Here is a 15,414-nt window from a genome sequence, read left to right as displayed (position 1 = left end):
CTTCTTCCAGGTCTCCTATTTGGGTGCAGGGACCGAAGTCCTTGCTCAGCCTCCCAGGACTTTAACAGGGATTTCAGTCAGAAGTGAAACAGCTGGGACTCTAACTGGCACCCATATGGGATGTGCCGGCACTGCCATCGAAGGATTAGCGTGACATGCCACCATTCCAGTGCTTTTTGAACAATAACATCTAAAGGCATTGGAAAATCTTCCCTAAGCACAGTGTCCATGGGTTTCCAAAAGTTTTCTGAAAAATGCACATTATGCAAAAAAAAAAAAAAGACCATGCATGGATTTCTTTAGAAAGCTGAAAGAATTTTGAAAGGTTTTTCTGTAAATAAATGATAACTGTTTGAGGAAACAGATTTATTTATTCTGATTAGAACATTACATAATGTATACATGCATCAGAGCATCTCATTATAGTCCATAAATGTCTAATTCTTATGTATCAGTTTAAAATCATCAATTTAAAACTCATAAAGAGAGGAAAGCAATCAATGTGGTCACAACAGCCAGAGATGAGCTCATCGAAGCCAGGAACCAGGAGCCCCTTCCGAGTCCCCCATGCAGGTTCCAGGGTCCCGAGGCTTTGGGTCATCCTGTACTGCTTTCCCAGGACACAAGCAGGGAGCTGGATGGGAAGTGGAGCTGCCAGGACATATAGGATCTTGGTGTATGTAAGATGAAGATTTACGCACTGAGCCGTCACACTGGGTCCAATAAACGTTATTTTTAATGGTTTTACGTGTTAGCTACATTTCTCAGATGTATTGCTCATCCAGTATCATTTTCTCTTTCCCTTTTTAGCCTATGCTTATTTCTCACAGCTAATCCTCATAATAACAGATTCTGTTCATCAGGCATTTTGCTATGTACATCCCAGGCCCTGTGCCCAGTGCCCGACGCACATAATTAGAGAGCCGTGCTGTCGTCACTCCTCTCTCAGGAAGAGCACGAGTCTCAGAGGAGTCACTAGACCCATAGTTTGTTACTAAAATCTATTCTCTTTTTTACCTTTTCTTATTACATCTCTGCTCTGCAACATTCTCACCATAGCACAGCAGGTAAAGCCAACACCTGGGGTGCCTGCATCCCACATCAGTATGCTGATCCGACTCTGCCGTGCTTCTGATCCAGCTTCCTTCGAATGCATCCTGGGAGACAGCAGATGGTGATACTTGGTTTGGACCTCTGCTACCCACATTGGGAGACCCAGAAGGAGTTCGAGGCCTCCTGGCTTCACTCTGGACCAGCCCTGGTTGTTGCAAGCATTTAAGGAATGACCCATTGATTGAAGATTTCTGTCTCTGTCTCTCTCTGTTGCTCTGCTTTTCAAGTTGATGGAAATAAACACTTGAAAAAAATGTCTTAGGCCTGGAACACAGCACAGTGGCTACATCCTTGCCTTGCATGTGCCAGGATCCCATATGGGCACTGTTTGTGTGCCGGCTGCTTCCCATCCAGCTTCCTGCTTGTGGCCTGGGAAAGTAGTAGAGGATGGCCTGGGACCCTGCACTCATGTGGGAAACTCAGAAGAAGCCCCTGGCTCCTGGGTTCAGATCGACCCAGCTCTAACCATTACAGCCATTTGGTAGTGAATGGATGAAAGATATTTCTCTTCTCCCTCCTTCTCCCTGTTAATCTGCCTTCCTAATAAAAATAAATAAATCTTTAAAAAAAAAAAGAAAAAAGTTTCTCAGCAAGGTATGTATCAATTCTGTAGTCATAATCCAAGATTTCTCAACATCAGCATGATTGACATTGAACCAGATCATTCTCATTGGTGAAGGAACTGTCTTGTGGCCATATGGTGTTTAGTAGCATGCCTGGCTGGAAGGAATCCAAAATCACACACCCACCCATGAGCTGCCAGTAGCAAAATCCCATTCCTACCACACACACGTGGTTGTAAGAACCAAACACATCTCCAGACATGGCCAAATGTCCCCAGAAACAAAAACCACCCTCCCTGAGAGCCACTGAGGCAGCCTGGTCCCTGCTAGGTACAGAAAGGATTTCTGAGCTGTAGCTGAACAGCTGCCGATCAAAGATCATGGGAACAGCCTATGCCCTTCTGCCAAGTCAAGCTCATTGAGGCAGCTAGCACATTCCAGGACAGGGCTTGAAAGTCTTCCTGGTGTGCCCTGGCCACAAGAGGCATGGGCTGAGGCAAGATGGTCTGGGCTGTTGTCCTGGTAGCTGGGATTGGAATAGATAACACTGGACGTTCCTGGCCAGTGAAGGCTGGGGGACTCAGGCTGGTCTGCAGCTGACCCTGCCAAAAGGAGTCATAGATCCAGCTCTTGATCAAGATGCTGCGGGAGGGCGGACAGATCCCCTGCCTCAGAGTCAGGAGGTTGCATGTCTGCTTGTCACCGTGCTTCCACTAGTGGCACGCTCTCGACAAGCCCTTACCCTTTCCCTGGGCTCACAGCAACCTAGCTCAGTCCCAGCTCTTGGGAGGAGTCAGAGAATGGAGGATCTCTGTCTTGCTGCCTGTCTCTGTGACTTTCACATAAATAAGGGACAATGTTAAGTGATTATATTGGCATGTTCTGACATGGAACAATTCCCAAGATACATTATTAAGTTAAAAAATCACATTGGAAAAATATTTCCCAGCCAGTAATTCTGCGTGATTGCAGAAGCATTATCAACTCTGTATCAAACGGTTAGCACTGGTGCTCTCTAAAACATAGAAGACTTGTTTCTGTCCAACTAAGATAATAGTAAAACTCAAATTGATGGAAATGTTCTCATTGGAAAAAAATTTTTTTGAAAGGCAGAGAAAAAGAGATGTACAGAGATCTTCCATGTGCAGGTTCACTCCCCAGATGAATGCCCCAGTTTGGGCTGGGCAAGATCCAGTATTCCACTAGCAGTTTATTGCCTCTTAGGGTGCACATTAGCAGGAAGCTGGAAATCAGGAACAGAGCTGGGCCTTGAAACCAGGTACTGTAATGTGGGATATGCCCATGATAAGCAAGATCTTAACCACTGCACCAAATGCTCATCCCAGTCACGCCCCCCCATTTTTTTTTTAAGAAACTGACAAAATAATGAGTCTTTAACCTGAGCCTCACTCACACAAGCAAACAAAAGCGAGGCATATGAGAGCTGGAGAAAAGTCTCTAGACGTCATCAGCAGTGGTTGGCCATGGTGGGTTAATGGATGGTTTCTAGCTTTCTTCTTCGGCACGTGTGGCTCTCACAGAGGCCACCCCGCTCCCACGAGCCCTCTTGGTTTAAGCTGGGGTGATGCTTAGGTGTAGAGGCCTGTCGATGTAACCACTGCTGCGTGGCACCTGTCTCCCCAGGATGGACGACATCCAGCTCTGCAAGGACATCATGGACCTGAAGCAGGAGCTGCAGAACTTGGTCGCCATCCCAGGTAACCATTTATGATGTCACTTCATGATATGCAGTTACTCAGGCTGGCGAGGGCCCATGGTCCTGGGGTCTGGAAGACAGAGCTCATCCCTTCTCCTAGGATCGCCTTGTTCTTGCAGTGCCACACTCTCTGAATGCAGTTTAACCCCAAACCTGTGGTTTCTTCTTCTTCAAGTCAGGCAGACTCGGGTTCAATTCTAATTCCCTGATCTCGGACAAGTCGCTTTCTGAGACTCAATTTCTCCTCCTCTGAAAAGGGCGACGTAACAGTAATAGCACCTAACCCATGAGTATAAATTTCACTGTGATAAATGACCAATATAAACCAACATTGCCCGGTTTTTCACCCATCTTTTGCTATGATTCTGACTGGAGTCAGATCTCGATCTGCTAGTTGCTGATGACATAATTAGTTGGTCTCTTCTCCCCATGAACTATTCCCTGCCTATTGTACTGTCCCCTGTGAGGCTTGCCTTGCTCAAGGCACTTATCAGATGGCTGCCTGTGGATTCATGAACATCTCTGTGCAGACATCTTGCTTCTTGAGAGCACACCTGGAAGGTGCTAAGCTGTCAGGTTGAACATGTTTCTTCAAGGAACAACACATGCTGCATGAATCCTCCTCCCACACCCACCATCCTTGACTTGAATGTGTGACAGTTCTATCATGTGAGTAAGCGTGCGCTAGAAGGCTGCTCCACAGCAGGCCCCAAGCCAGGTGCTGGGCTTGCCTTGCACTCCCAAATTAGTGGGAAGGGCCTAACACATAGGTGTACCTGCACTAAGTAAGCAGTGCAATATGAGCTGCTGTAGCTCAGTGTTGCTCAACTCTGACACATGGATATTTGGAGCAGGTATCAAAATGTTAAGTGTCATCATCTGGGGCTGATCACTTGTGTTGGGGCTGGGGGATGTGTGTTGTGCCTTGTGGGATGTGGGCAGCATCCCTGGTTTCTACCCAGTACCCGCCAGTAGCTAATGCTCCTCCATCCCCGGCACATATTCGCAAATATTGCTGAATGTCCTTCCAGGAGCCCAAGAACGAGTCCTTCAGGGTGCAGCAAAAGAAGGTGTCTTTAGAAATAAATGGATTCCCTCAGGGCTGTGTGCCATGGCCTTGTATGTTAAACTTCTGCTTGTAGCATAACCATCCCATATTGTTTGAGTCCTGGCTGCTCCACTTCCAGTCTAGCTCCCTGCTAATATTCCTAGGAAAGCGGTAAAAGATGACCAGCTCCTTGGATCCCTGAACCCATGTTGGGGACCCAGAAGTTCCTGGCTTCTGGTTATGGACCAGCTCAGCTCTTCTGTAGCAGCCATTTGGGGAGTGGAAGATTTCTCTTTGTCTCTCCTCTCTCTGTAACAGCACGTTTCAAATAAAAATAAATCTTAAGAAAAAAAACTTATCTCCTCACTTTAAAAAGCGAGGGGTTTTCTCATTGTTCTAAAGCCTAGAAGTTTGAAATTCTCCCTCTCCAGGGTCTAGGGGAGAGTTCACCCTTGCCCCTTCCAGCCATGGGAGGCTCCCATGCCTCCTTGGCCTTCTTTGGCTTGTGGCTATATGATCCCAGTCTCTGCCTTCATGTAGCCCTCTTTGTGTGTCTTCTCTCTAGACACCAACCTTTAGGTTTACAGCCCACTCTAATGAGTATGATCCGATCATTGCTTAATTAATCACAGCTGTAAAGTACTTTCCAAATTACTTTGGCCATGGAATTTTTCCAAATAGGGTAGACAGGCATTATTAAGGGCAGACACTATTTCCTATTAGACTAGACATGAAATTGAGGGTAGTGGAGAACCTTGTTCAACCACTTACAGGCGTGGAGCTCAGGCTAGCCTTACAAGGGCCCAGAAGCACAAATACAAGATCTGTAGAATGTTCTTTGCCCCTTGCTCCCATTTTGGCCACACACAAACCAAGCAAGCAAGGGCAGTCCATCCCCTTTCCGTGCTGTCCCCAAGCAGGAGCCCAGCTCTCCTCTGTGTGCCAATTTCACTCCCTGGAGAGTCTGATGGTCTAACATGGGCTGCCCTCTCCCTCTTAGGAAGGAGGATTCCCAGGAGCCACTGGTGAACTGGTGACTCAGTAGGACACGTGGGAGCCTCCCGAGGCAGAGGGAGTGTGCGGCTACTGAATCCAGCCAAGCTCCAGCAGGCCAGAGGAGCTCCTGTCAAGGCCAGGGCGGCCTCCAGGTGATCTCTGGTTGACCCAGTGACTACCTAGTGCACACCTAACCAGGGAGGGGAGAACAAGGCAGTTCACAGAAACAAAAAAAATTCAATGGTGAAGATATTATAATGGAATTTTTTAAAGATTTATTTATTTTTACTGGAAAGTCAGATATACAGAGAGGAGGACAGACAAAGAGGAATATCTTCTGTCTGATGATTCACTCCCCAAGTGGCCACAACGACTGGAGCTGAGCTGAGCTGAAGCCAGGAACCCAGAGCCTCTTCCAGGTCTCCCACACGGGTGCAGGGTCCCAAGGCTTTGGGCCGTCCTCAACTACTTTCCCAGACCACAAGCAGGAAACTGGATGGGAAGTGGGGCTGCTGGGATTAGAACCGGCACCCCATGTGGGGATCCCGGTGCGTTCAAGGCAAGGACTTTAGCTGCTAGGCCACGCCACCGGGCCCTAATAGAATGGTTAAAAAATTTTTTTAATGCATGAAAAAAAAGGAGAACAAAAACACCGAAGTGTGAAGACGGGACAAATGATTTGCAACATGGGTAAGGTCAGTCCCTGTTGAGTCTCCCACCCCAAATGCCACAGACTTCCCCACTGGAACAAGGTCATGGGGCTGCTCAGCGGCACAACCCAGTCCTTTCACACCAGTCCCACTGATTTCCCTGGAAGCTACTTCCTTCCCATCACTTTTGTGGGTTGGTTCCGACCGCCACATTCTGCAGGAGCCCCTCCTCCCTCCTCCCCTCCAAACCTCTGTTCCCTATCTACTTCTCCTTCCCTTGTGTCTTGAGTCTTCCTCTGCATTCCCAGGATCAGTGCCAGGTTTCTAGATGGAGTTTGCTGCGATTAGGGAAAGAAATTACCAGACTCCTGGCAACACATCAATAAATGTATTAAGGAAAGAAGACATGAAATCCAGATTGCTTGATCCAGAGCCAGAACAGAATTCCCCAGCACCTCAGTGGTAGAGTGATAAAACCCCTGGGGCCTTCCCGCCTCAAGGGCTTCTCAAGGCCAAGCCAAAATGTGACACACTGCTGCCATGCCACCTTGGGATGCTTAGTATGGCTGCCGAGGCCCTGAGCACCTGTCCTGGGAATGTAAAACCAGCATTTATCAGGCAAGATTTAAACAGTGCTGCTCAGGTGGGGATGGTGTCTGGAAACATTATTATTGATTGTCCCAGCCTGAGGAAGGGGTGTTGTTGCTGGCGTCTGTGAGTGGGGCCAGGGCCATTGCTGAACAGCCTGCAAGGCACAGAACGATCTTATTCCAAATCCCAGTAGTGCCCAGGTGGAAAAGCCTAATTTGAATCAAACCATGAGGCTCATGGTCATATGAATATAATTACAATGACTGCGATTTAGTAAGCACTTGCCAGATGCACACTGGGGCTGCGAGATTCACTGCTTCTTCATCTAATAAGGATTTTGTACCTGCTTCAGTAAATATTTAACCTGGAGGTCACTTAATCACTAACCACAGTGACATTGTAAAATAAGTGTGTCCAAACACTTTATGAACCCCTTATATTTAACTTGCTCTGTGTCTCTTAAACCTTGTAACAAGCTTAGAATCATGAATATTGAGAGACTGGATACACAGAGAGCTTAAGGAATGTGCCCTGAGTCACACAGCTCTGTAGAGCTGGGTCCTAGGGCATTGGGTCAGGACTGTCTGTTCTATAGTGAGGGCTCACGGTTGTGGTAAAAGCTATAATGTTAGCTAGAGCTGATGGTGGCCTGAACTGGGCACATAGTGGGAGAAGGTGAGAAGCAGGTAGGTGGGTGGCACTTGCTGGTAGGTAGGAGATGTTGGTAGCAGAGGCGTGTGGCACACACAATGACTGGCACTGGCCAGTCACTTAGAACCTTGGGGCACTGAACAGGTTCATCAGCTGGCACAGCCCACTTCTTGAGTAGGCGGCTTCTCTGTTGAGTCACTGCCTTTGCCACTGCTGAGTATCTGGGGCAGGCTGGGGAGCGCCTGCATTGGCAAGGGCTAGACAAGCACGGATGAATAACCTGGGGACAAAGTTTGTCAGATGCCTGGGACCTGTGGACGGCTCTGGCCGAGATCTGGGGAGAACACCTGGAATGCTACAGTGCTATCAATGGTGACCTGGAGAGGAAAGCCACACTGGAGACTCCCCAAAAGAGCTTGGAGTGAGCAGGGTGCCCTGGCGAATCAGGGAGTGCTGCCACTTGTTTATGGAGGGCAGGGAGGGCTTGGTGGCACCAAGAAATGGTTTGGGGAACCAGGCTGCCAGGGCCCACCATGAAGAAAGCAGTGCCACCATTTTCCATTACAGGCAAGGCCAGGATTTGGTGGCTGCTTGCAATGTCACTGCCCTTTGGTTCACCAACAGCCATCCAGTGCCTGAGAAAAACAAACTGGACCTGCTGCTTAAATAGTCATCCATGTATCATGGATCCTGCTCTCAAGAGTCAACCCACCAAGGATGGAAAATGGGCTGGTCTGAATACATCCAGACTATCACAGAGCATTTATATTGCACTTGGCACTACAAATCACCTAGAGAAGATTTATAAAGCATGGGTGTTGCAGTAGGTTGAGCCACCAGTCAAGGACATATCAGAGTAACAAAATTCAAGGCCCAGCTTTGCTTCCAGTTCCAGCCTCCTACTGATGGACACCTTGGGCGGCAGCATAACACTTGGGAGACTCAGCTGAGTTCCAGGCTCCTGACTTTGGCCTGGTTTGGCCTCAGCTGTTGTGAGCATCTGGGAAGTGAACTATAGATAGATGAAAGATTCTCCTTCTCTCTCTCTCTCACTCACTCTCTGTACCTATCAAATAAGATGAAACTAAATTACAAATAAGTAAATAAAACATACTGGAGGGTGTGTTTGAACATAAATGGATTTTGCTGTCGACAAAGGGTCCAACAACCCCAGACACAGAGGGACAGCTATATGACATTCCCCTCACTTCCAGTTCTGCTTCCAGAACTAGATGTTTTCAGAGCCAGTCCTCAGCTGGCTGACCTTAGAAGCTGCCTCACATTTTCTGTTCCAAAGAGGTCTGAAATGTAAGCTTAAATTCTTGCCTCTCCAGTTTCTCCATCTTCATTGTTGGTCATCTTCTTCGTCGTCTCCTTGGTGGCCCTGTTCAGTTGTCTGGGGGCACAGTTAACGTGATTGGTACTGAAGCTGACTTTGTGGCCCTCATCACACAGTAACTCTCCCAGCTCCCTGAGCCGCAGTTGCTGTGTCATGGCCACTTGCTGGGCACTCACCAAGGCCAAGTTCTTTGCTGAACTTCCTTGACCAATATGGCTACATCTGCAACCTCACTGTGCATTTTTTAAAAGATTTATTTTCACTGGAAAGATAGATATACAGAGAAGAGGAGAGACAGAGGAAGATATTCAGTCCACTGATTAAGACTCCCTAGTAGCAGCAATGGCCAGAGCTGTGCCAATCTGAAGCCAGGAGCCTCCAGGAAAGTCAGGTCTCCCACGCAGGTGCAGGGTCCAGGTCTCCCACGCAGGTGCAGGGTCCCAAGACCCTGGACCATCCTCAGCCACTGTCTCAGGCCACCTGCAGGGAGCTGAATGGGAAGCGGGGCCTCCAGGATTAGAACCAGTGCCCATATGGGATCCCGGTGCATGCAAGGTAAGGACTTTAATTCCCCCAGTGAGTGAAACGGTAGAGCCAGCATTTCCTGTGCTGTCAGTTTCTATTTCAAGTTACACTCAGCTACTTCTTTGCCAATGCTTTCCTCTCCCCCAGAAAAAGAAAAAACTAAGATGCAGAAGCAAAGAGAGGACGAGCTCATCCAGAAGATCCACAAACTGGTCCAGAAGAGGGACTTCCTGGTGGACGACGCCGAGGTCGAGAGGTTAAGGTCAGTGGGTTGCATGTCAACAGACCCTGGCCTTCACTTCCTTCCGCAAAGCATCTCCCGTTCCCGGGAGTCACCACTTGTGTTTCAGGCATGTCCTCGGTCATTGTCCCTGAACTGTGAACCCAAACGAATCACCAGCCTTCTGCTGTGAGGGCCTATTTCCTGTTCAGGAGAAACTAAAGTCCAGCTCCAAAAGTCTCACAAAGGCCTGTGCGCATTAAGAAAGTGACCTGGAGGTACACAGCATATGGCACAAGGCACAGTTTTTTATACAATCCCCAGCTCATTGAGACATCTCAGAATTTGGTTCTCTTCCAAAACTCTGTCCCCTGTATCAGCTTACCTGCCCTCTCACCCTCCTAGCTTTGTTCTTCCTGTCCGCTCTACTAAATGTCTTTGCTACCACGTGCCCCCCGCCCTCCTGACCTGCACAACAACAGACCCTGTAACTTCACCTGGGGGGCTGGACTTGGGGAAGCTGGGAAGGTTGAGTCTTAACATTTGACTCCCAGAATAAAGCCTTTGGAGCCTTTCTCCTTGAGGAGGGCAGCATCCTCCACATCCTCCATGATTCCAGGAAGATGCCTCCCCTAGCTCAGAGCCTGAACCCACCATCTGTGTTCCTAGTGACTCTTGGAAAAACTAAGGTGACTTGCTTCCTGACATCTGCCATGCCCCTTATAGTAGGACAGGTAATTAGGGTGGCCTAAAGGTACAAAGTCAGGAAAGAGTGCTGCCTGGTGAACCCAATCCCCAGCAGGGGGTGAGGTCCTGTGATGTCCCTGTCTCACTCTTGCTCTGGGTAGGTCAGGTTCAGAGCAGGTTCATCTAACAAAACATACACACAGCCGACAAAGTCACAAAGCCCAGCTCCTGGTCCCATACTCCTAACCTCTTATCCCATCCCTTTGGTTCTTTGATGTTTTCCCTGCTTAGATTTTGTTTTTTTTCTCTCTCCCACCCATCTGTCTTCACAGGGAGCAAGAAGAAGACAAGGAAATGGCTGATTTCCTGCGAATCAAGTTAAAATCTCTAGACAAAGTAACCAAATCTCCAGCCAGTAAGTACATACATGATTCCTCCTGCCCCATCCAAGAGGAAAGGGGGACTTCAGGGCAGGAGAGGAGCAGGAGAAGTGCAACACTGCACTTTCTCGAGATCAAACCTGAGCACAGGCTAGCAGCTGGCAGCTTCCTGCATGTGCAACCTGTGCCCAGCAGGGCGCTATGCCTGGTTTCACATTCTGCTGTGCTGTATTGCAATTCCTAACCATTTTGGATCAAAGAGTTATGCATTTTCATTTTGCACCAAACCCTACAAGCTATGGTGCCAGTCCTGCCAACAGCTGTCTGGACCCTCCTCTAATCGTGTTGGTTTCGTGCGTTTCATGGGGTCAGCGAGCTTTGGATTCTTTCAGAGGTAGAATCTCTGGAAAAACCAGAGCACACCTTCCAGAATATTAGCTTCCTAAGATACTCGGAGCGAACTGGGCTGGGTGTGAAGTAAATGGCAGAAATGGTACTGTCTGACTCTCAATTTCTAGGATCCCAATGCCCGTTAGGACACTAAAATAATCAGGGGTTTTTGTCAAGGAACTTTCTTCTCTTTGATGATCCAGAGTTTTTCCCATGTGTCTGACTGCTGTACTGTTGAGGCCCCTCTCAGCTACAAGAAAGATGCCAACTCGGACGGATCCAAGCAGAAAGATTTGTTGGAGGAAGAGCAGCAAGAGCTCAGGTGTCAGGATCTGAACATGATTACAACTTTCCATTCCTTATCGCTGCCTCTCCAAATCTTTGCTTCATTTTCCCCTACCAGTCAGCCCTCTCCCTGGGGCCAGAACTCTAGAAAGGCAATGACTTCACATCAGTGCCAAAGAGTCTTTGAGTATCTAACCGCATAAATATCAGGAAATGGCACTTCTTGAGTCATGTTCCCATATCTTGGGCTCATCACTGTGACCAAGTATCATCTCATCAGTGTCAATCAAATTTGGGGTGTTGTGAACGCCCAGGTCTGTCTCACATTCCCACTCCCTCAACCACAAGGACAGGAGCTGTTAGGAGATGATAAACTAGAAATCTTTGCTGGGAAGACAAAAAAAAACAAAAAGCTGCCATGATGTGTAAGGCCACAGCCATGGTCCACCAACCATCCATTAACATCCTGTGAAAATATGGTTGTAGAATGTGAGTAGTTAAGGAAAGAAAAGGGACCATCACCCCTTCTAGTAACACTACCAAGCACATGATCCCTGCCTGAAGCCAGGATCCTCCATGGATTGTCTCTTCAGGGCAAAACAAAGTGAAAACAAAAATACTCTATATTGGTGCACGAAGAAGCAAGGAAACTTGCCTCTTACATAGGGCTACAGATAGAAAGAAAAGGAATCATTCTAGCAAGAAACAAAAATGCATGCAAGGGGCCAAGTGTGGGGCCCAAATATATACCCTGATTGAGTGCTGGAATCCCCAGTTGAAAACTGAGACTATTCTAAGACCAGTGAAATCCTTGGGGCCTTAGCAAGAATAATGCAAAGCTTCTCAGTAGTCACCCTTGAGCTTCTCATCGTACAAGGTACTGCCACAGATAAAATGACTCTCAAGAAAATGAGCTCTCAGTAGAAGTTAAAAGTCCATGATTTCTGAGCCAAGATGATGAGAGCCAGTAGAGGTAACAAAGAATGTTTGTCTTCCCAAGAGCCAAAATAGCAGCTATCTAAAAGAGATGATAAACTGTGTCTACATTATTAAAGAGATAGGAGGCAGAATAAAATCCAAAAGGGAATAGCAGGATGCTGTGGGAAAAAAAAAAGTCACTTGGGAAAAATTAATCTTTGAAATAAATTAACCTTTGAAATAAAACTCAGGGGAGTAAATACAGAGGTCCAGTTGAAGGAAAGATTCACACATTGAACCATGAGGCCTGAGGAAATTACCCAGAATGCAACACAGAGCATAAGAGATAAAAAGTGGAAAAGAGATGAAACAGAATAGGAGGTCCAACTGACTTTGAACAGGCACTCCAGAAGGGAAGAAAACAGAGAATGGGGCAGCTGAGATTGAAAAGATGATGTATGAGCATTTTCCATACTTAAAAACCATGAGCCCTCAGATTCAAGTGACTTGAACAAAAATCCCCCTTTATTTTTCTACCAAATACTAAATGGCTAGGCTTGGTGAAGAGATTTGACCAGCAAAAGGGCTGATGGTTGGGGGCTAAGATCTGCAACCACAGGAGCCCACAGGGTGAGGTGGGAACATGTGCTTCCCAAACCACCTGAATGAAGCCTAAACTTAAACGTGGTCTAACTAGGAGTTGGGGTGGGGCTGGAACTGCAGACTGTCAGGGCTCTCCTCACCTCTCTCTTTCTCTCTCTCTCTGTTCCTTTCTCCCACTGTGTGCATACTTTGCCACAGGCTCCCGGGCAGAGAAGAAAGCAGAGCCCCCACCTAGCAAGCCCATGGTGGCCAAGACGGGGCTGGCACTCATCAAGGATTGCTGCGGGGCCACTCAGTGCAACATCATGTAGCCCCCAAGTGGAGTGTGCCCTCGGAGCCACGGGGACCCCCTCCCACCCTCTTGTCTTCATAGACCCCGTTTCACTGGGGCCCAAGAACTCTCCAAGGCAGAAGGGGTTGAAGACAAGCCTGTGACTGCCACTAGGGGCCGTGGGCGTGGCAGGCGGGCCCAGCCGCCCTGTACAGAGTGTAGCAATAGGGAGTCCTTCACTGTCGCATGGCCCTCCCCAGAGCATGCCGAACCCAGGAGTCTGTGTCACTGTTTATCCAACCACCAAGGAAAGGTCCTCCCTTGAAAATGTGTATCTCCACTTCTATCTAGCTGTATCTAACCCACTGTGCGGAGAGGGGCACACTGCCCAGGGGTGTATAGTTGTGACCTCTCAACAAGCTAGCACCATGTTGGACACATTCCCCATCCACCCTCCTAGCTCTACTGTCTGGACAGCTAGCCTTCAGTGGGCACAGCTCCTGTTCCCTGTGTGTCCCCTCGCAGGACTTGGGTCTGGAAAGCCCACATGACCCATGCATCTCTCAGGGGCCATCAGTGGAGTGTTCTTAGAGATGCCTAGGGCCCACCTGCCAGGGTCGAGCTTGTGTGTGTTGTGGCGGTCACATCTCCCGCTTCTTCCCATCTTGCGTCACGGCCCAGGCCACATCAAGAGGGTGATCACTGCCCCCGTGGCTCTGCCCCAGGTGTGCAGAACACAGCGGGGAGGGAAGGCCCTGCAAGGGGGAGGTAGCAGAGAACTGGAGGCTGCAATGTCAAGGGCAAGGCAGCCAAGAAGGAGGCCCAGAACAGATGGTGATCCAAGTCCTTTCCACTCACGAGGACCACTGCAGGGAACGCCAGCAGGACGCTGCCTCACCAGCCCCACACAGACCTCTGTCCAGAACAGCGATCGGCAGGAGAGGCAGCCTGGCCCTACGGTGTCCTGTCATTTGGTGACGTATTTGAACCAGCCTAACAGTGCCACCTGTCACTTGATATCCATTTCTACAGCCAGCCCGGCACAGCCCTGTGACCTCTCTGTACGTGTGTGTGTCGTGACCGGCCTAAGTAGTTAGCGTACGATTCGCTGATGTGCAATCATCCATCAGAGAAAATAAAAGTGGAAACCACTGTACTTGGCATTTTCAAAGGTTTTACTTTTTGTCCCTCCCCCCAGTTACAAAAGTCATTCACGTACACAGCCAATCATTTTAAAGGTACAGAAAATAGAAGGAAGTCTCTTGGCTCTTTTTTAACACCTTAATTTCTCCAACTCTAGAGAACACTTTTGATGTTTTGCCAAGGTTCCTTCTGATCTTTTCTGTGCATTTGTGTTTTCCATGCTGGGATTCCACAGTACTGCCCAATAATCAGCCCCTTCCCCAGTCATTGTTGCCTGGCCTCACCCAATCACTAAATCCTCTTTGCAAACATTCACCTCTCGTCCCAAGTCTTTACAGTGATGCTGACTGAGCCATCTCCTGGATGTGCCAGCGTCTACCCAACCACTGCTTCACTCTCAGGCATCCATCGAGACTGCTGCGAGCTTCCTGGCATCCCAAAGAATGTCACCATGTACTAAGCTGCATCCGAATGTCTGATTTTTCCCTAAGAGAAACTCTCAGAAGTACAATTGTTGGGCCATTAATATGAGTACCATTTTGAAAATATTTCTAAGTCACAAGAAAATCTGGGAGTCTTTCAGGTTCACAGCTCTGGAGTTGACCCCCAGTATCTCTGTCTCGGGGGGACCTGGGCTCCCTCCCTCTGCCCCCGGTGGCTCCTGCTTCAGGGCAGCCTCGGCCTACGTGCCACTTCCAGTGTGTGCCACCATGGTGACCAAAGGAGCCACTGTCTTCCTTCACTTACAAAGCACCAAGCATGAGTCAGACTGTGTGAGTGTCCTAGGGCTGTTAGTGCAAATGATTTCTAGCCACGTGGCTTCAAACAACACAACTCATCTACATATGCTGCTGGGAGGTCAGAAGTCTGAAGGCCTATGGTACAGTGGGGGAAGCCACTGCTTGTGACATCAGCATCCCAAAACAGCACTGGTTCAAGTCCCCACTTCTGATCAAGCTTCCTGTTAACGTGCCTGGAAAGGCCCAGCCCAGGTGGGTGACTCAGCTAGAGTTCCTGACTCCTGACTTCGGGCAGTGAATCAGCAGGTGGAAGATCTCTGTCATTCTGCCTTTCAAATAAATAGCTATTAAAAGAAACAGAAAGAATGGGAAAAAATATTGCAGGGTGCGAGAGAGAGTATGCCAGACAGGTTTAGGATGTATTAGGGAGTCTATTAACCAATCTTGGTGATAACAGAGCCCACTAGAAATTAGCAAATGACAAGTCCCTGTGGCAATCCAGTCTGAATTGAAACCCTGAGAGGAACAAATGGTCATTGTGTGAGGTCTGTCAGCTAAACTAAAGACCTATATTCCAGCTTCCC

At 48.4% G+C, this 15,414-nt stretch overlaps 1 protein-coding gene across 3 annotated transcripts in view; it reads left to right on the top strand.

Moving 5' to 3' along the window:
* Window positions 1-13,511, top strand: part of BMERB1 (bMERB domain containing 1) — a 91,527-nt gene extending 78,016 nt beyond the window's left edge. For 2 of the 3 annotated variants that reach the window (XM_058680331.1, XM_058680332.1), the window contains exons 3-5: window positions 3,321-3,394; window positions 9,341-9,455; window positions 10,433-11,123. In XM_058680331.1, coding sequence (XP_058536314.1) covers window positions 3,321-3,394; window positions 9,341-9,455; window positions 10,433-10,724 — 481 coding nt within the window. In that variant the 3' untranslated portion in view covers window positions 10,725-11,123. Of the gene's footprint in view, window positions 1-3,320; window positions 3,395-9,340; window positions 9,456-10,432; window positions 11,124-12,874 lie in introns of those variants that run through there. The other variant, XM_004586795.3, reaches the window with a different exon arrangement.
* Window positions 13,512-15,414: the final 1,903 nt, after the last annotated feature.

Source organism: Ochotona princeps, chromosome 24, assembly GCF_030435755.1.
Source record: "Ochotona princeps isolate mOchPri1 chromosome 24, mOchPri1.hap1, whole genome shotgun sequence".
NCBI lineage: Eukaryota > Metazoa > Chordata > Mammalia > Lagomorpha > Ochotonidae > Ochotona > Ochotona princeps.
Note: the sequence above shows the minus strand (reverse complement) of the source record. Positions and strands in the feature narration are given on the sequence as shown.